Source organism: Oncorhynchus kisutch, linkage group LG22 (assembly GCF_002021735.2).
Source record: "Oncorhynchus kisutch isolate 150728-3 linkage group LG22, Okis_V2, whole genome shotgun sequence".
NCBI classification, from domain to species: domain Eukaryota; kingdom Metazoa; phylum Chordata; class Actinopteri; order Salmoniformes; family Salmonidae; genus Oncorhynchus; species Oncorhynchus kisutch.
The window spans coordinates 28,479,258-28,499,778 of record NC_034195.2 but is presented as its reverse complement, the minus strand read 5'-3'; the positions used below and the strand labels follow the sequence as shown (position 1 = coordinate 28,499,778).

General features: G+C 42.7%; 1 protein-coding gene across 1 annotated transcript in view; it reads left to right on the top strand.

Annotated features, from left to right (window-relative positions):
* Positions 1–12: 12 nt before the first annotated feature.
* Positions 13–20,521, top strand: part of alpk3a (alpha-kinase 3a) — a 24,435-nt gene continuing 3,926 nt past the window's right edge. Inside the window, exons 1-11 of the mRNA XM_020456110.2 lie at positions 13–122; positions 480–760; positions 1,671–1,792; positions 4,413–4,530; positions 4,685–6,095; positions 15,733–18,154; positions 18,402–18,549; positions 19,175–19,302; positions 19,404–19,439; positions 19,580–19,854; positions 20,311–20,399. Coding sequence (XP_020311699.2) covers positions 621–760; positions 1,671–1,792; positions 4,413–4,530; positions 4,685–6,095; positions 15,733–18,154; positions 18,402–18,549; positions 19,175–19,302; positions 19,404–19,439; positions 19,580–19,854; positions 20,311–20,399 — 4,889 coding nt within the window. The 5' untranslated portion in view covers positions 13–122; positions 480–620. The remainder of the gene's footprint in view (positions 123–479; positions 761–1,670; positions 1,793–4,412; positions 4,531–4,684; positions 6,096–15,732; positions 18,155–18,401; positions 18,550–19,174; positions 19,303–19,403; positions 19,440–19,579; positions 19,855–20,310; positions 20,400–20,521) is intronic.

Here is a 20,521-nt window from a genome sequence, read left to right as displayed (position 1 = left end):
TTTGTAGGCCTGCTATAAATAGTGTCCTGATGGCACCACAAGCAAGCCTATGATTGACAATTGCATTCAGAGTTTTGCTGCTGAGAATCAGGCTCCAAAGGACACTGAAAAGCCTATAAATGGTAAGTTCACAATATTATACACTTTTCTTTCAACCAATAAGTGTTTGAGTTCAATGTTCACCTCTGAATTGTAAAATAATGTCTAAGGATTATGTTTGACTCCTAAAAACCTTTGTAGAGCCTGATAGCAGTTCCTATTTATAACATTCTCCATTGCAACTGCTTAACTTGGTCAAAGGAAAGCAGTTACCCACTGTCTGAATTATATTTTAGTTCAATAATTGTTACATTGCTTGAGAAAGGTGCATACATGTTATTTTTTATTCAATGATCTATTTGAGTTGTTGAAAGGTTTCCCAAAGACTAATCTAGATCACATTTTTACATTATTCAGCTGTTTTCTCCTTTCTTTTCCAGCAACTCTTACATCGGTAAGACACTGCAACTTGAAACTGGGCCTTTGATCCATGCCAAGCTGAGCATTTTTTACTCAAGGACCAGTCTTCTGTAGTAGACACTTTTTCCTTTATATTTGTGGGAATATCTGTTGAGTGGACAATGACTTCCAGAAGACCAATGACCCGTTCTTACTCTGGCAATGGGAGGTCCGGAGGCAGCCACAATGAGGAGGAGGTCAGCTCTTCGAATGGCCGCTTGGAGAGCTGCAACTACCTCTCCAATGTCAGGCCTGGAAACAGGTAGATGACCTCTTCTTCCTTGTTTCATTACGACTCTAGGCATTTCAGTGTGACTCTGTCCACCACACACATTCATTAGCTACTTTGGCCATCTCAACATATTTGTGGAGCCTTTTCTAGTCCTAAATGCAAATGTTACATGGCAAGTAATAACCATGCAACAGTATTTCAGTATTCTAAAGAAAAGCACAGCTCTTAGAATACCGGTAAGTATTCTTCATTTGTAGCCTACTTTATAAATACAAATGAGTCCCATGTAAAATAATCTAAGACACAAAACCACCAATATGACTGATGAGATGCCTTTATTCGCCTCCTCTATGAATAGCTACTCAAGGTATTCTCAAATCAGGTCATCGAGGTAATGCATTCTTTCTAACATTTTAACCACCCTTCCCGGTTACACCCAAGATTGAAAGAGCAAATCTACACCTGTTTTTAACAATGCTGTAAGTGAATATGTTAAATTGACTTATTTGATGTTATTGGACATCAACGTTGATATACGATTTTATTCATACAAAGTTATATGTATATTTTCAACAACGTTATAGGCACTGTTTCCATGTCACTTTCTCAACTGCTAAGAAATGTAAAATATTTGAGAGAGCAATCTCAATCTTCCTTCACAATCAGTAATGATCATGAATTGCCTTCTTCCCCTCCCTTGAATAAACAACACACTGTGCAACGATGTCTATTCGACGTCTATTCCACATTGTTTCAGCGTAATTTCGTGAAAATGACGTGAAAACAACATTGATTCAACCACTATGTGCCCAGTGGGAAGTGAAGAATGAATAATGGTTGGCTAAAAGATCCTTGAAATATTGGCTTTCTCATTGGAAAGTACTTCAGCACATGCCCTGAAGAACAGACACTCAAGCTAAAGCACCTTTTCTGTCTCCAGGAGTACATTGTTCGGTGTGATGGCTCAGCTGACTGAGGACACCCAGCCTGTATTTGAGACCACCTTAAAATCCAAGGCCGTGTCAGAGAACTGTAATGTGAAGTTGACATGTGTGGTTACAGGTAGGCCTACACTAAACAACCTCCCTCAGAGTTGACCTAATTACTTGCATTTGCGTATGTGTGTTTGTATGCTTTAGATAGTTATGAGTAGGCGATGGTATTAGTCATTCTGTGGTTAGTTTGAAATCAAAGCAGAGAAACAAACCTACTTCTGAACAGCGATGCAAACATGAATTGAGAAGGGTAATGCATATATAAACGTCAATTGAAGACAATGAAAAGAGAAAAGTTACTTTAAAATGCTTATGACTGCTTTTCTTATGTTTTCTTCTATAGCTTATTCATTCATGCGAAAACAAAATAAAACTGTTAAAAAGTAAAGGCAGCTGAGACTAAATTAGCAATGGCATAATGTTGGCGCAGAGAGGCAAGACATAAATAGGATTAAAAATCTAAGCAGGTTTTGCTATTTCCTTCCCCCCGGCATCTGAGTTGGCCCCTTCTCAACCACAGCAGCAGAACTTGTGGCCTTGAACACTGCCATGACGCAGCAGTCTGAAACAGGCCTTTGTTCTTGATTCAATTTCCTTTCAAAGCTTTCTGTTCCTTTTGTTTTATTGCTGATTAATTAATTCATAAGATGCTTGAAAAAAAAACAGCTAATGGCTACTGTGTTCATACTTCAATGGTAACCTGGAAATTAAAATAATGATCATACGGGTATAATCTTAATGAGAGATAAACATGAAACTATATCTAATAAAAATAGTTTTTTGGAGTATTTAACCAGGTTATTATTTTACACTGTATGTCTGTGATGTACAGTCGAAGTCGGAAGTTTACATACACTTAGTTTGGAGTCATTAAAACTTGTTTTTCAACCACTCCACAAATGTCTTGATAACAAACTATATTTTTGGCAAGTCGGTTAGGACATCTACTTTGTGCATGTGTGGCCGATGTGAAATGGCTAGCTAGTTAGCGGGGTGTGCGCTAATAGTGTTTCAGTCGGTGACGTCACTCGCTCTGAGACCTAGAAGTAGTTGTTCCCCTTGCTCTGCAAGGGCCGTGGCTTTTGTGGTGCGATGGGTAACGATTCTTCGTGAGTGACTGTGGTTGATGTGTGCAGAGGGTCCCTGGTTCGAGGCGAGGAGTTCGACGGAAGCTATACTGTTACATATGACACAAGTAATTTTTCCAACAATTGTTTACAGACAGATTATTTCACTAATAACTCACTGTATCATAATTCCCGTGGGTCAGAAGTTTACATACACTAAGTTGACTGTGCCTTTAAACAGCTTCTGAAAATGATGTCATGGCTTTAGAAGCTTCTGAGACTAATTTATTTAATTTGAGTCAATTGGAGGTGTATCTGTGGTTGTATTTCTAGGCCTACCTTCAAACTCAGTGCCTCTTTGCTTGACATCAAGGGAAATAAAAAGAAGTCAGCCTAGACCTCAGAAAATTAATTGTAGACCTCCACAAGTCTGGTTCACCCTTTGGAGCAATTTCCAAACGCCTGAAGGTACCACGTTCATCTGTACAAACAATAGTACGCATGTATGGAACCATGCAGCCGTCATACCTCTCAAGAAGGAGACGCGTTCTGTCTCCTAGAGATTAACGTACTTTGGTGTGAAAAGTGCAAATCAATCCCAGAACAACAGCAAAGGACCTTGTGAAGATGCTGGAGGAAACAGGTACAAAGGTATCTCTATCCACAGTAAAAACGAGTCCTATATCGACATAACCTGAAAGGCCGCTCAGCAAGGAAGAAGCCACTGCTCCAAAACCGCCATCAAAAAGCCAGACTACGGTTTGCAACTGCACATGGGGACAAAGATCATACTTTTTGGAGAAGTATCCTCTGGTCTGATGAAACAAAAATAGAACTGTTTGCCCATAATGACCATTGTTATGTTTGGAAGAAAAAGGGGGAGGCTTGCAAGCCGAAGAACACCATCCCAACCATGAAGCACGGATTGGCAGAATCATGTTGTGGGGGTGCTTTGCTGCAGGAGGGACTGGTGCACTTCACAAATAGATGGCATCACGAGAAAGGAAAATTATGTGGATATATTGAAGCAACATCTCAAGACATCAGTCAGGAAGTTGAAGCTTGGTCTCAAATGGGTATTTCAAATGGACAATGACCCCAAGAAAACTTCCAAAATGGTGGTAAAATGGCTTAAGGACAACAAAGTCAAGGTATTGGAGTGGCCATCACAAAGCCCTGACCTCAATCCTATAGAAAATTAGTGGGCAGAACTGAAAAGGTGTGTGCGAGCAAGGAGGCCTACAAACCTGACTCAGTTGCACCGGGTCTGTCAGGAGGAATGGGCCAAAATTCACCCAACTTATTGTGGGAAGCTTGTGTAAGGCTACCCGAAACGTTTGACCCAAGTTAAACACTTTAAAGGCAATGCTACCAAATACTAAACTTCTGACCCACTGGGAATGTGATGAAAGAAATAAAAGCTGAAATATATCATTCTCTCTACTATTATTCTGATATTTCACATTCTTAAAATAAAGTGGTGATCCTAACTGACCTAAGACAGGGATTTCTTACTAGGATTAAATGTCAGGAATTGTGAAAAACTGAGTTTAAATGTATTTGGCTTAGGTGTATGTAAACCTCCGACTTCAACTTACCATCTCCATGTGATGTCCACAGGAAACCCAGCCCCAGAACTAACGTGGTACAGAGACGACATGGAGTTGGACCGATACTGCGGTCTTCCAAAATATGAAATTGGCCGCAATGGAAAAACACACACACTCCAAATTTACAAGTATGTAAGGCAATGAGAATACCATACACAATTTACACAAGATAATAAATGTCACGAAATTCAACAATTACAATTTGGGCTTAGAAGATGTGTATTCTTGTGCTCAATGGTGCCTGCACTGTTCCCAAAATGATTTGAGTCTCTCTCTTTCCAGCTGCACAGTAGATGATGCAGCCATCTATCAGGCTTCAGCCAGGAACAGCAAAGGCATTGTCTCCTGCTCTGGGGTTCTGGAGGTGGGCACCATGAGCGAGTTCAAGATCCACCAGAGGTTCTTTGGCAAGCTGAAAGAGAAGGCAGAGAACAAGAAGAGGGAGTTGGAAGAGAGCAGGAGAAGGGGAAATGAGAATGTCCAGAAGGATCCTCAGGAACAGAAGCCTCTCCAGAACAGCCCGATTGCCCCTCAGAGGAAGCACCGGACCCCAAGTGCCCTCTCTTCACCACCGAATGGGGAGGAGAACACAGTCAGCCAGGGGGCAGTGGCTGTAGAACCTAATGGGGCCAGTGCTGAAGTCAGTGAACCGGCCCCAGTGACGACTACAGAGAATGGGAGCAAGACTCCCAACAATGACTTTGACAATGTGGAGATTGTCACCACCAAGCCCCCAACCACAGAAATCTTTGCCAAAAAAAAGATGAAGATCTCAAATGGTATAGATTCTGGGGTTGTCAGCAGTAACAGTAGTCATACAGGACCGGGCACCAGTGAAAATGCATATGATGGAGGAATAAGTTTGGCTCAATTTCTGTCAGAGACCCTTCATTCACAGACTGCTGAAGAAAAGAAGATCCCTGCACGAGTGGAGGAAACTGTGGCAATGGAGGCAATGGATACTACTACTACAGATCCTAAAACAAATGCAGAAAAACAGAAAGAAAGAGAGGAGAAGGGGAGAGAGAGGGCAGAAAGAGGAAGGGCGGAGAGAGAGAGGATGCTTGGAGAAGAACAGGAAAGAGAGAAAATGTCAATTGAGAGAGCAAGAGAGGCAGAGCAGTTGCAAAGGACAACAGGACATAAAAACACTGCCTCAGAGGTCAGAATGGAGGCTAAGACGCATGTCCATAAGGAGGGAGATCCTCAAGATTACCACCACATTCAGGAAACACTTTCCAATGTGCTCCACTCAGTCAAATACTTTTTCTTTGGTAAGAGTAAGAAGGATCATGCTTCTTCTGATCATCATGTGAAAGGTCAGGAGAAGGACAGAGGTCATCCAGTTGCCCCAACACAGCCGTACCCTAGCCCTCCCTATCCACAGGAGCCAGATGGTCACCCAGAGGTGTATAAAACCCCCACAGAGGAGACAGTGCCCATGGCGGTAGTAGCACCAAAAATTAACGTACCACACAAGCAGCTAGCGTCATTTGAGAGGTTGAACCCAGCTGAACACAAGCATGGATTTACTGTTTCACACTCAGAAGAACAACCGCCAGCTCCCAGAAGAGCACCAGAGAGTGTGCCTGATTCACTGGAGAATGTTGAGCAGAAGGAGGTATGTCCGGAGGTGATGGTCAGCAGCAGTACAGAGACAGTGCCCACATCTGGCCCTCCAGCCCTCAGTGAGGTAAGTACCTTGTTGCTTCTGAGATCATCTTGACCGCTCAGTCTCAGTCTCACACTGCAGTAGGCTGGGTTATTTATAGAGTGTACATTTGTGCAACAAGACTTGAATCTAACCACACCAGGCCAACAGCCAAAACTGTACAAATGATTAAGCCACAGCAAATAGACAGATAATGTCCAGAGTCCAGACAACGGAGAACATAGTGGATGCAGGCAGATGAATGGTATCAGAGACTATGGGTTTGTTAGTTGTTCTGTGTTTGTAGGCACCACCTATGCTCTGGAGCAGACAGAACACACTAGCCCATTTAGGAAACTATCCGCAACAGTCATCCAGGCTCTGTTACACCATCTAGACTGTTGAGAGTGTAAGTTTCAGTGCATTAGTATCACTCGAGAGCTACACCTCGCACAATGTAGGGAGGGAAACAAGGAACTTGCCTACATGAACATGTCAACTTGTATAAAAGAATGAGACTGTTGGGGCAGTCTGCTCTTGACTAATACAAATAATTCTCATAGAGATTGGATGAGGTTATGAAAAAATGTGTCTTTACAAAAACTTTAAATTGCACTGATGAAACAAATGTTGTAATTCTCTGTGCACTCTTTCCCACTGGGCTTTAATGGTAATCCACTTGTCAAAATTGGACCGACATGCCAAAGATGGCTGAGTGTGTAGACACAGGGTATCAGGGTCTTGTGTTCTCTGAGGCAGGCCCTGGCATGAGAGTAGGACCTCTTCACATTGGACACATTGAACACATAAAACTCTGTCTCTTCTGTAATGGAGGAAGCCTCTCCAAACATAGAGTGACTGGGCACTGGTGCTTCTATCTCCCTATCAAACTCTCAGGGTTGTATTAGCTTTCGTTTGTATGTACTGAAGACAATAAGATAAGCCTACCATTATGTTGTGATCATGAAATAGGATTACATTTCAACAATGAGCTCTGCTGGATGATGTAATGGTTGTTTGATTGTAATCCTGCCCACATGATTTACTGGCACTGTTCAGTTCCATGTTATACTGTAGACTATGTAACAGTATGGCTCATCATGGATTAACTTCACTGGCAAACAGATATGCTTTTATTTCATGGATTTACTTCCCTTATAGTTGAAATGCTGAAAGATTGTGTCAGTAATGCAACTAGAATCCACATCTCGCTCAATGCCAGTGACACATGATGACACAGATTCTATTAGTCCCCTATGGTGCTAATTTCATTAACCTCCAAGTCTTCTGTCCAGTGTGTTTGTATTGGATTAGAAGAGCATGTGCAGTAAGGGGAGCTGCTCTCCACTCTTAACACACACGTACACCTGGCAAGCAGTGGTTTTGTTAACAGGTTTCTCCATAATGTGGAACTGCAACTCCCCTTTTCTGTTGTGGCGAGTTAATGTTAGATGTTGGAGCAAATCAGTTGGAGGAACTCATAACATTCGACAGAACTTGTGCTTGCGCACAAGAGTGAAACTTCAGTGAAATAAAGAGGCCTAGTTCTTGCCAGAGCTCCATCTTTAGATGGAACGTGACACCAGTTCCTCTCCATTAACCACAACTTCTATTTTATGGGCTCCTGTTCAAACATGTTGTCATAGAACTTCACGTGGCTAGTTTCTGTCAGGAGCACATGAAAGTGATGTATCATTAATGACTTAAGAAAAACAATGACCTAAGAAAAAAGTCAGGGGAAGTTGTAGATAGGACTGACATAGGTTCCTCAAAATGATAAATGTTATTATTCAGTGTAAACTACATAGTGCTCTTCAAACAAACCTGTAATCCAGGAAAAAGGAGATTGCATTAAAATATAATTTTTTAATTGTCTGAAACATTTGTTTGAATTAAGATGGAAATTGCTTTTGCCTCAGGCATTGTTACTTTTATTAGGTCCAGTTTTTCAAAACAGGAAATATGTTGACACAAATATAATTTATGACTTTTAAGTTAAAGTCACGTAGGTGTTGTCACTATTTCCCCAAAGACAACTGAATTTCCTGAGCATGTGCTGGGCAACAGTAAATTACTTTGAGCATGAGTCAGGGATCAGTTTATGGTCCCTTGCCAACAGACAGGCACTCATTCATTCAGCTCACTAGCTCATTGTGTAAATAACACACCTGTTAAAGGACTGGGGAAATCCACAATTTCAACACAACCGGTCCCTTCTCAGGATACTTTAACCTGCCTGACAGGTAAACACCTCAATTATCATAACACAATGGTCTCCCTTCAAATACATTACTACAACATAGAACAGCATGAAACAGAACAAAGTATAAGAATGCTTGAATTTATTGCATATTTGTATCATCAAATCATATGATTATTTTGTTGATTATACTGCCATGTTTAATATAGTAGCAGTAGTTTGATTACAGGTTGTTTCCTTGTATGGAAAAAAAGAGGAGCTGTTTAGCTTATCATGTGTAGACAAAGCTGTCAGTTTTGAAAAACTCTTTGTATTTGCCAAATCTTGGCTTCAACTAACCTCTAGCCTACTCAATATAGTAAGGGCGAGTTCATTGAAAACTGAAACGTTGTTAAAAAAAATTATATATTGTCCGTGGTCAAACAACACTACGTAAACGTCTGCTGATACAACATGTTCACAAAGGTTTTACAGTTCACGTATGATGAAAACTCTGATACTGTAGTGTATAGGGATCTTTAGATGTTCTGGCTTTAAATTATATCAGTGGTCATCTTTAAAAGCTAATCTATGATAATGGTACCGGAGGGGATGGCTGCCGTTCTACGGTCTCCTAACCAACTGTGCTATTTTGTTAGTTTTTTCGCATTGTTTGTAACTTTTTATGTACATAAAGTTGCTGCTACCGTCTCTTATGGCCGAAAAGAGCTTCTGGATATCAGAACAGTGATTACTCACCTCGAACTGGACATAGATTTTTTCTTTAACGAGTCCAATGCAAAGGATATACTGCTTTCCGGAGAACAGGTCCACATCCCGTCATTCGCGTGAAGAAAAGGCGTTGATACCGAGGGAGAAGGTCTGGATGCCTTGTTAGGATTCGTAGGCGAGTGAGTAAATCGGCATACCATTGGTTCTATTGGCCAACGTGCAATCAATGGAAAACAAACTCGATGATCTACGGTCGAGAATATCCTACCAACGGGACATCAAAAACTGTAATATCTTATGATTCACCGAGTTGTGGCTGAACGACGACACGGATACCATAGAGCTGGCTGGTTTAACATGTCTAATATTAAAGAAGTCTCGAAATATTGCTCACCTGAGGTAGAGTACCTCATGATAAGCTGTAGACCACACTATCTACCAAGAGAGTTCTCATCTATGTTATTCGTAGCTGTCTATATACAATATATATGTCACAGCCTACTAGGAGTGGTGGGTTGGAATCAGGGAGAGAGAGCAGGGTTCGGTAAATCGTAATTTATTCTCCGGCAAAAAATGGTCACGCCAACATACGCATAAAACAGCCCAGCCCAAACACAGGACCAAACAGTCCGGAGAATACAAACATGAAACAACAACCAACAGAGTAACAAAAAACAATCCCGCACAAAACAAGGGCGGGTCAAACTACTACATATAGGGAAGCTAATTAAACCAAAATACACACAGGTGAAACTAATAAGACAAAACCAACAGACAAACAAAAAAGGGATCGGTAGCGGCTAGTAGGACGGTGACGACGACCGCCGAGCACCGCCCGAACAGGCAGGGGAGCCAACTTCGGCGGAAGTCGTGACAATAGATATATATATATATATATATATATATATACAAACCGATGCTAGCACTAAGACCGCACTCATTGAGCTGTGTAAGGCGATAAGCAAACAAGAAAAATGCTTATCCAGAAGTTGCGCTCCTAGTGGCCGGGGACTTTAATGCAGGCAAACTTAAATCCGTTTTACTTTATTTCTAACAGCATGTCACATGTGCAACCAGAGAAAAAAACATTCTAGACCACCTTTACTGCACACACAAAGACACATACAAAGCACTCCCCTGCCCTCCATTTGGCAAATCTGATCATAACTCTATCCTCCTGATTCCTGCTTACAAGCAAAAACTAAAGCAGGAAGTACCAGTGACTCGCTCAATGCGGAAGTGGTCCGATGATACGGATGCTATGCTACAGTACTGTTTTGCAAGCACAGACTGGAATATGTTCCATAATTCATCATTGGCATTGAGGAGTATACCACCTCAGTCACCGGCTTCATCAATAAGTGCATTGAGGACATCGTCCTTACAGTACATATCCCAAACCAGATATGGTTTGGGAAATGAAGCCATAGATTACAGGCAACATCCGCACCGAGCTAAAGGCTAGAGCTGCTGCTTTAAAGGAGTAGGACACTAATCCGGACGCTTATAAGAAATCCCGCTATGCCCTCAGAAGAACCATAAAGCAGGCAAAGCGTCAATACAGGACTAAGATTGAATCCTACTACACTGGCTCTGACGTTCGTCGGATGTGGCAAGCCTTGCAAACTATAACGGATTACAAAGGGAAACCCAGCCAAATCAAATCAAATCAAATGGTATTGGTCACATACACATGGTTAGCAGATGTTATTGCGAGTGTAGCGAAATGCTTGTGTTTCTAGTTCCGACAGTGCAGCAATATCTAACAAGTAATCTAACAATTCCACAACAACTTTCTAATACACACAAATCTAAGTAAAGGAATGGAATAAGAATATATACAGTGCCTTGCGAAAGTATTCGGCCCCCTTGAACTTTGCGACCTTTTGCCACATTTCAGGCTTCAAACATAAAGATATAAAACTGTATTTTTTTGTGAAGAATCAACAACAAGTGGGACACAATCATGAAGTGGAACGACATTTATTGGATATTTCAAACTTTTTTAACAAATCAAAAACGGATAAATTGGGCATGCAAAATTATTCAGCCCCTTTACTTTCAGTGCAGCAAACTCTCTCCAGAAGTTCAGTGAGGATCTCTGAATGATCCAATGTTGACCTAAATGACTAATGATGATAAATACAATCCACCTGTGTGTAATCAAGTCTCTGTATAAATGCACCTGCACTGTGATAGTCTCAGAGGTCCGTTAAAAGCGCAGAGAGCATCATGAAGAACAAGGAACACACCAGGCAGGTCCGAGATACTGTTGTGAAGAAGTTTAAAGCCGGATTTGGATACAAAAATAATTCCCAAGCTTTAAACATCCCAATGAGCACTGTGCAAGCGATAATATTGAAATGGAAGGAGTATCAGACCACTGCAAATCTACCAAGACCTGGCCGTCCCTCTAAACTTTCAGCTCATACAAGGAGAAGACTGATCAGAGATGCAGCCAAGAGGCCCATGATCACTCTGGATGAACTGCAGAGATCTACAGCTGAGGTGGGAGACTCTGTCCATAGGACAACAATCAGTCGTATATTGCACAAATCTGGCCTTTATGGAAGAGTGGCAAGAAGAAAGCCATTTCTTAAACATATCCATAAAAAGTGTCGTTTAAAGTTTGCCACAAGCCACCTGGGAGACACACCAAACATGTGGAAGAAGGTGCTCTGGTCAGAAGAAACCAAAATTGAACTTTTTGGCAACAATGCAAAATGTTATGTTTGGCGTAAAAGCAACACAGCTCATCACCCTGACCACACCATCCCCACTGTCAAACATGGTGGTGGCAGCATCATGGTTTGGGCCTGCTTTTCTTCAGCAGGGACAGGGAAGATGGTTAAAATTGATGGGAAGATGGATGGAGCCAAATACAGGACCATTCTGGAAGAAAACCTGATGGAGTCTGCAAAAGACCTGAGACTGGGACGGAGATTTGTCTTCCAACAAGACAATGATCCAAAACATAAAGCAAAATCTACAATGGAATGGTTCAAAAATAAACATATCCAGGTGTTAGAATGGCCAAGTCAAAGTCAAGACCTGAATCCAATCGAGAATCTGTGGAAAGAACTGAAAACTGCTGTTCACAAATGCTCTCCATCCAACCTCACTGAGCTCGAGCTGTTTTGCAAGGAGGAATGGGAAAAAATTTCAGTCTCTCGATGTGCAAAACTGATAGAGACATACCCCAAGCGACTTACAGCTGTAATCGCAGCAAAAGGTGGCGCTACAAAGTATTAACTTAAGGGGGCTGAATAATTTTGCACGCCCAATTTTTCTGTTTTTGATCTGTTAAATTTTTTTGAAATAACCAATAAATGTCGTTCCACTTCATGATTGTGTCCCACTTGTTGTTGATTCTTCACAAAAAAATACAGTTTTATATCTTTATGTTTGAAGCCTGAAATGTGGCAAAAGGTCGCAAAGTTCAAGGGGGCCGAATACTTTCGCAAGGCACTGTACATATAAATAAACATATGGATGAGCAATGACCAAGCGGCATAGGAAAGATGCAATAGATGGTAAACAATAGCCGCAAGCTGCCCAGTGACGCAAGCCCACCAGACGAGCTAAATGCCTTTTATGCTCGCTTCGAGGCAAGCAACGCTGAAGCATGCATGGAAGCTCCAGCTGTTCCCGGACAACTGTGTGATCACGCTCTCCGTAGCCGATGTGAGCAAGACTTTTAAACAGGTCACTGTTCACAAGACCGCTGGGCCAGACGTATTACCAGGGTGTGTACTCAGAGCATGCGCGGACCAACTGGCAAGTGTCTTCACTGACATTTTAAACCTCTCCCTGACCGAGTCTGTAATACCCATATGTTTCAAGCCGACCACTATAGTCCCTGTGCCCAAGAATGCAAAGGTAACCTGCCTAAATTACTACCGCCCCGTAGCACTCACATCGTAGCCATGAAGTGCTTTGAAAGGCTGGTCATGGCTCACATCAACACCATCATCCCGGAAACCCTAGACCCGCTCTTATTCGCATACCACCCCAACAGATCCACAGATGACACAATCTCAATCGCGCTCCATACTGCCCTTTCTCACCTGGACAAAAGGAACACCTATGTGAGAATGCTGTTTGTTGACTACAGCTCAGCGTTCAACACCGTAGACTAAACACTTCCCTCTGCAACTGGATCTTGGACTTTCTGACGGCCGCCCCCAGGTGGTAAGGGTAGGCAACAACACTTCTGCCATGCTGATCATCAACACCGGTTCCCCTTAGGGGTGCGTGCTTAGTCCCTTCCTGTAGTCCCTGTTCACTCACAACTGCGTGGCCAGGCACGACTTCAACACCATCATTAAGTTTGCTGATGACAGTAGGCCTGATCACCGACAACGATGAGACAGCCTATAGGGAGGAGGTCAGAGAGGAGGTCAGATATGAGCAGGACAAAGGAGATGATCGTGGACTACAGGAAAAGGAGGGCTGTAGTGGAGCGGCTCTAGAGTTTCAAATTCATTGGTGTCCACATCTCCAGCAAACTGTCATGTTCCAAACACATCAAGACAGTCGTGAAGAGGACACGACAACACCTTTTCCCCCTCAGGAGACTGAAAATATTTGTCATGGGTCCGCAGATGCTCAGAAAGTTCTACAGCTGCACCATCGAGAGCATCCTGATCGGTTGCATCACCTCCTGGTATGGCAACTGTTCGGCATCCGACTGTTCGGCGCTACAGAGGATAGTGCGTATGGCCCAATACGTCACTGGTGCCAAGCTTCCTGTCATCCAAGACCTGTATACTAGGCGCTGTCAGAGGAAAGCCCAAAAAACTGTCAAAGACTCCAGTCACCCAAGTCATAGACTGTTCTCTCTGCTACCGCATGGAAAGCGGTACCGGAGCACCAAGTCTAGGTCAAAAAGGCTCCTTAACAGCTTCTACCCCAAAGCCATAAGACTCCTGAACAATTAATCAAATGGCCAGCTGGACTCTTTACATTGACCCCCTGGTACCGGTACCCCCCGTATATAGCCTTGTTGTTGTTATGTAATCTTATTGTGTTATATATAGCAAATATTTTCTTAACTCTATTTCTTGAACTGCTTTGTTGGTTAAGGGCTGGTAAGTAAGCATTTCACGTAAGGTCTTCGGCACATGTGACAAATACAATTGGATTTGATTTGAAATAAAGGGGACCCATAAGCAGACAATGAAAGCTCTTATAATATTTGATGATGACATTTCTCTAAAACAGGCTATAGGCTAAATGTGCACCACCAAGTCAGAACAGTAGGCTAACTTATGAGGGGAAAAGGGACCAAATTATTAGGTTGAGGCACATGGGCTAATAACAGCTTGCTACACAACATACACTTAGTATTACTTTCTTAGCTACAGTATACGTATCTCCCTGACATATTACATCATTTATGCAGCAACATACAAGACATTTTTGGACTTACCTTGTTGTGCTGTGCTCACTTGAACAGGAAGGTGGCGTGACGGTCCTTCGTAGGCAAATCTTGTCATCAAACTTTGTCATCAAGTCTTGTATTCTCTATATTTATGGTGCTTTCAAGACAACTGTGAACTCAGAAAAAAACTAGGTTGAATCATGATGTCAGTGATCTTCCGGTCGAAGGTCTAGAAAGAGGCCTGAGTTCCTGACTTGCAATTTAGAGTTGGATGACTGTTCAAAAAATATTTTCCCAGTCAGAGCTAATTTTTTTATGAGTTCCCAGTTGTCTTGAACTAACTGAAGTCTGGGATATCTTTGTTCCGATTTTCCAGTTGTTTTGAACACGGCAGAAGTCATGCTGGATTGACAGCATGGCCAATGTTGAATGTTTATTTTTTTACTTTCTGAAAAGACACCCTTACACCCAGACTTGGACCACATACCGACTCCACTGACTCGCAGGCTAGTGATTGCTTTTCAACACTTGCAGTTAACCACTGATTCCTTCCAAACCACTCATTGTTAAATTTGCAATTTCCAACTTAATGTTCATGTCCACGAGCACGGATACGTTTTATCTATTATTGCTCTTCATTATTTCTCGTCATATGATAAGGATCGAAAAGGATTTGCCAGTAGATTGTCGACTTGATTCATGATGATGACTGCTGGCTTGCTAGCTAAGATTTTGAAAGTATGATATGGATCAGTCCAATCAAAGCTACTGTAGATATAATGTAATTTGACTTAATTTTATCTGTGGCCAATGACCTTGAGCATTCTTGGATGGGCTCTTCTAATGTAACTCAATGGCAGCACCCAAGGGGCTTGAATTTTCGAGCTCTCCCCGTAAATTTTGCGGTGATGGAGTGTCCCCATGAGTGACAGAACACTGAGCCAATCACGCTACAACTAGAGGACATTACCAACCCCTATGTTCCGTATTTTCTGCTGGCTTCCCCACCACCACAGAAAGAACTGAGCTACTGTAGGCTGAAACACCAGCATTTTGGAGCGGCCTTTCTCAAGAAAGCAAAAAAGAGACCATGTTTGTATGTGGCTTTATTAACTCAATTATACATTTTTTACATTGTTGCAAACTGATATGTGACACGTATTATTGCCAAAATAACATGTAAAACAGGCAACAAACAAAATCCAACAACAAAATGTTTTTTTCCTTTTTTTTTAGCTAAACAGGTTGGGCTCAAAACAGATGGGGCTCTGCCCCACCTGCCCTGAACGACGGGTCGCCACTGTGTTGTTCAGGGATTTCCAAATACCATTTGAGTGTGTTGATGTTTTGTGGTAATAAACAGCTGTTTTTGTTTTTGCCTCAAGGAAACCGTGGACCAGACCCAGGCAGACCCTGTCCCCCATGTGATTGTCTCAGCCCCACATGAGCCAAACATTCAAGTGTTTTCTTCCGGGACTGATCAGGTGACAAGACATGAAGATTTACACAAACAGGGTCCATCTGACACTCCATGGAGCCCAGACCCGAGCAGTGGAGCAAGTTCCCATATGTCAAACCGCACTAGTGTGGGTGAAAGCGGCAGTGCTCCTAACAATAATGTCTCACCCACAGTCAACCTCGGCCTGATGACAGTATCCACAGAAAGTGAGAAAGAGAAGGTAATGCATGTGGATGAGAAGGGCATTGGAAGTGTCTATGAGACACAAAATAAATGTTCTTGTGCTTTTGAGGAGAAAGGAGAGAAAGGTGATGTCAAAGCAGAGAATCAACCATGTCCCACTTTAAATGTGAGTGTTTTAGAGGAGAGGAGAGAGAAGATACACAACAAGGAGATCCATTTCAAACGTTTGCTCCCAGAGAGTTCAGAGAATGATGGTCAAAATACACCAGAGGAATGCCCTTCTGTGGCAGGAGGGGACCAATATCTCAACATAAAAGAGAATTCTACCTTAGCTTTGGAGGAAAGTCTTGAAAGTGCCTTAAAAGTGGAATATACTCCTGCTTTGGAGAAAAGTTTTGTGGACAGTTCATTTGGAAACCTGAAGATACAAGAACAGGTGGCACCTATTGTGCAGAAAATGTCTGAGCAAAAGGATGTGAACTTAGAGAGAAACGAAGTGCCGACCCGCACTATTGAGAGACATGTTGAAACAGAAGAAAAGGTGACTGAAATAAAGGTGGAAGTGCTGGGTGAATCTAAGATGCACTCAGAGACCCAGCCTGTGAAAGGCTCTGTCATTGTGTCCCCTGTGCCACCAGTGTCAGCATCAGTTACCAGTCCAGAGGCTAATTCCACTCATCTGGGTGGATACTTTGGAAATGTACCACAGATTAGAATGGTAGATTCTGCTCTTAGAATCCCAGAAATCAAAATAATTGTTCCAGAACAACAGATAAAAGAAGAGCAAATGATTATACCAAATATAGAGATTATGGAAGCAGAAGTCAAAGAGCCTACACAGCCATTGATACCTATTACACCCAATGAACCTTCATCAGAGACAGACATTTTCCAAAAGGATGTTGCAAATGATGTGTCAGGCATAATGATAGCAGAAAACAGCTCAGCTTTTACCCCAGTGGTTATAGATGTGACACCCACTCAAGAAAGTATGTGGAATGATGAAATCATCCGACGAACAGAGAAATTGCAGGAAGTTCCACAACCAGTTGAAGAGGCAAAAACACCTACGGCAGAGCAGTCAACTAACATAAAGAATGAGTGGCTCACAAAGACGTTAATTCCTGCAATAAATGTTTTCTATACTGATGACAGTAAACTCAGGAAAATAGATCATGAATATCCACATGTCAAGCCCCCCGTCTTAGATAGAGGAAAGCCAAAGGAAGCACCCAATGTGCCTCTGCGTGTGGTCCCTCCTATTTCTGAAAGCAAGGAGCTTCCTAAAAATGAGAATAAAGAATCAGAATCATTGGCGGATATGCTCAGGGGGGTCAAGAGTGATTTTGAAAATGTTACTTCCTATGAGTCTGACAAAACCCATAGTGAGCCACAGAAACAGACTATAGAAACAAAGGAGCAGAGTATGATAGACAACATCCCCTCTGTGTCATATAAAGCCTTAATGCCAACAGAAGTAACAACAATGCAAAAAGCTGTGGACATCAGTTTTACTGAAACTGAAAAAGTAAAACCACTCAAAGAGTCAAGGATAGAGTCTTACATCATTGGCGATGAACCAAGAGAAAGAAACCCTATTGAAAGGCTTGCTGTCAAACCCCCAACACCCCCCAGGAGTCCCAGCAGTCTCCGCAGGCTCACGTCAAGGACTCCCCCTGCCATTACTGTGGATGACCCTCTTAACAGTGAGAAGGCAGTATCGGAGCAGAGTGTTGGAGACACCCCAACATCCTCCCTGTCCTGTGAGAGCAGCCCCAGGCTGAAAAGAAGGGATAGTCTGACCCTCATCCGCTCTGCCACGCCCGAAGAGCTGGCCTCTGGAGCTCGCCGCAAGATCTTCATCCCCAGGGAGGGAGAAGGGGTTGGGGTAGTGGTGGCACTGGGTGTGGGTGGTAGTCCGCTGGACACCCAGGTCAAGAAGGAGGCTCCATATATGTCACCCAGTCAGGCTCGCAGGGCAGCATTCCTGCAGGCCCCAGCAGGCTCACAGACCCCACCGCTGGAGAGACGGTCCCCTCTTTTGAGCCGTAGGAAGGCCACCCTGGAGGTGCCCAAAGTTGTGGAAGAGATCAGCACTGAGGAGCCAGAGAGCCCCAAGACTGAGGTCAAACCTCCTGAGAAGGAGAAGCAGAACCCCTTCAAAGGTAAAACAATAAAATAGGACAAGTAGGAGATTGTGTTTGATTTTAAATTAGTTAGTTGTTTTACATTAACACCATATTGTTGTTTTGCTCATCTCTTAGTGTTGGTAACTCAGGGAGTGTACAGTAGACACGTGTCTCCTATCAGGGTGGGCTGATCAGGAAGCTTCCACTGGAGGAAGTGAAAACATTAGAGAGTATCATGTACAGTATATCTTTACCTTGTTGTCCCCCCTCCCTCTCCCACCAGCTCCTCAGGTTATCCGTAAGATCAGGGGAGAGCCTTTCCCAGATGCCTCAGGACACTTGAAGCTCTGGTGCCAGTTCTTCAACGTGCTCAGTGACTCCACCATCAAGTGGTACAGGGACGAGGAAGAGATAGTAGAGGTGAAAAGAAGGTAAATCTCTAGGCAATCTCCCATCCCAGAGTTTACAGTATCTGCTTGCAATACAATCTAGTGGTGAAATATCATTTATACTCAACCTGATCAAAGCCATTATGTAGTTACAGTGTTAGACACCAGCCCTCTGAAAACAGTTGCTTTGTACAGTGATTCTGTAAACATTCATTAATAGCCCAATAGACTGGTTAATCTGAGCCATATGCTATATATGAAGGACTAATGTTGTGAAGATGAACAGCCTTTAATTATACCAGCGTGGCCATCACACAGTCATGGCATTCTTTCATTCTCACTCGGAGAGGTATCCAGCTCATGTGACCAGGGAGTCCACCCAGCTCTGAGCCTTACTGTGACGCAAGGCCAGACACAGCCACTGTAAACTGAGACACTCTATTTCGCAATCACCAGGGGACATTAAAGTCTAGATCTGTGCTATTGGCTGCTGGGTCAGCAAAATCTCCCCTCGCCAAGCACGGCACGCAGCACTACTGTCTCTCTCAGTCTCACAGTGACCTCTTGTGGAGGTGAATATGATATTGAATATGCCGTGAGTGTTTGAATATGCCGTGAGCGTATGCCTTGTGTCACGTCAACCTGTTTATTTTCCTTTATTTCCCAGTGGAGGAGATGAAAGCCAAGTGGCGCTGGCCATTGTCCAGACATCCAGTCGAGATTGTGGAGTGTATGGCTGCTCAATCAAGAACGAATTTGGGACAGATTCCACTGACTTCCTTCTCAGCGTAGACCGTAAGTGATGTCAACTGAACATAATTTTGAAATCACACAATATTATTTCAACCATTTTTTCCATGAGTTACCATTTGTGATTGTTTTCTCTTCTTCTGCAGTACTTTCAGAGTACTTCCTGCGGGAGGATTTAGAAGGTAAGCCTCACAGGCACTGAGAGGTTTTTAGTAATAACTTCTATTTGCTTGCTGTATTGTTGGATACCTTATAGCAATTATTCTAACAATGTTACTACTCCTGTGGAGAGCTTCTGACATTCATATTGTGTTCTTTACAGTTGGAGAAGAGATGGAAATGACTCCAATGCTATTCACCAAAGGCCTAGCAGACCCGGGCTACTGGGGGGAGAAGTTCTTTGGGCGCATCATGACACAGGAGGCCCACCTGGGAGAGGGCTGTGCACATAAGGCCTGCAGGGTGAAGGTTATCTATGGCCTAGACCCTGTGTTTGAGTCCGGAACCACCTGTATCATTAAATTACAAAGCCCCATCGCCTATGGGACCAAACAGGAGAGCAACCTTGCAGAGAAAAACATGGAAATTACTAAGCAAGTGAGTCTTATTGTACATGTATGTACAGTACATTTCATCACAAGAACAGCTCTACTATAGAGTTATGTATTGCTCCGACTCTGCATTTCTGTGTTAAGCTTGAAAAAATGTACAGAAATGGTGGTCAGCTGTTGTTTGGTATTGCAACATAGGAAGTCATCTCTACTGGGTCGTATTTATTAGGCACCAAACAGAAGAAAATGGACTGAAACAGGGAGGGAAGGGACTACCTGAACTTTAGTTTTCTGTTGCAAAACATTTTGCTACAGTGTGCCTTAATGCATATGATCCTGGTCTTGTGGTGTTATCGAATAATAGCTTTCGGGTACTAAGTCAGAGACTGAGTCCAGGGTTCATACCAATGCATAACCGGAGTTGATTGGTGTAACAATTGAATTGAAGAGCCTCAGTGTAGAGAAAACGCATATGGCATATCTTCACATTTTGTCTCACCAGGAGTGCAAAATCCAAAACACAGTTCGAGAGTATTGCAAAATCTTTGCAGCTGAGGCGAGGGTGATTGAAAACTTTGGCTTTTCACTGGAGTAAGTAATATAATGACTGCAATGTATATTTTGATCATTAAAACATGTTTTTTATCAATACAGTTATCAATGATCATTATCAATACACAATAGTATGAGTAAATCGAGGACAAAAAACAGCT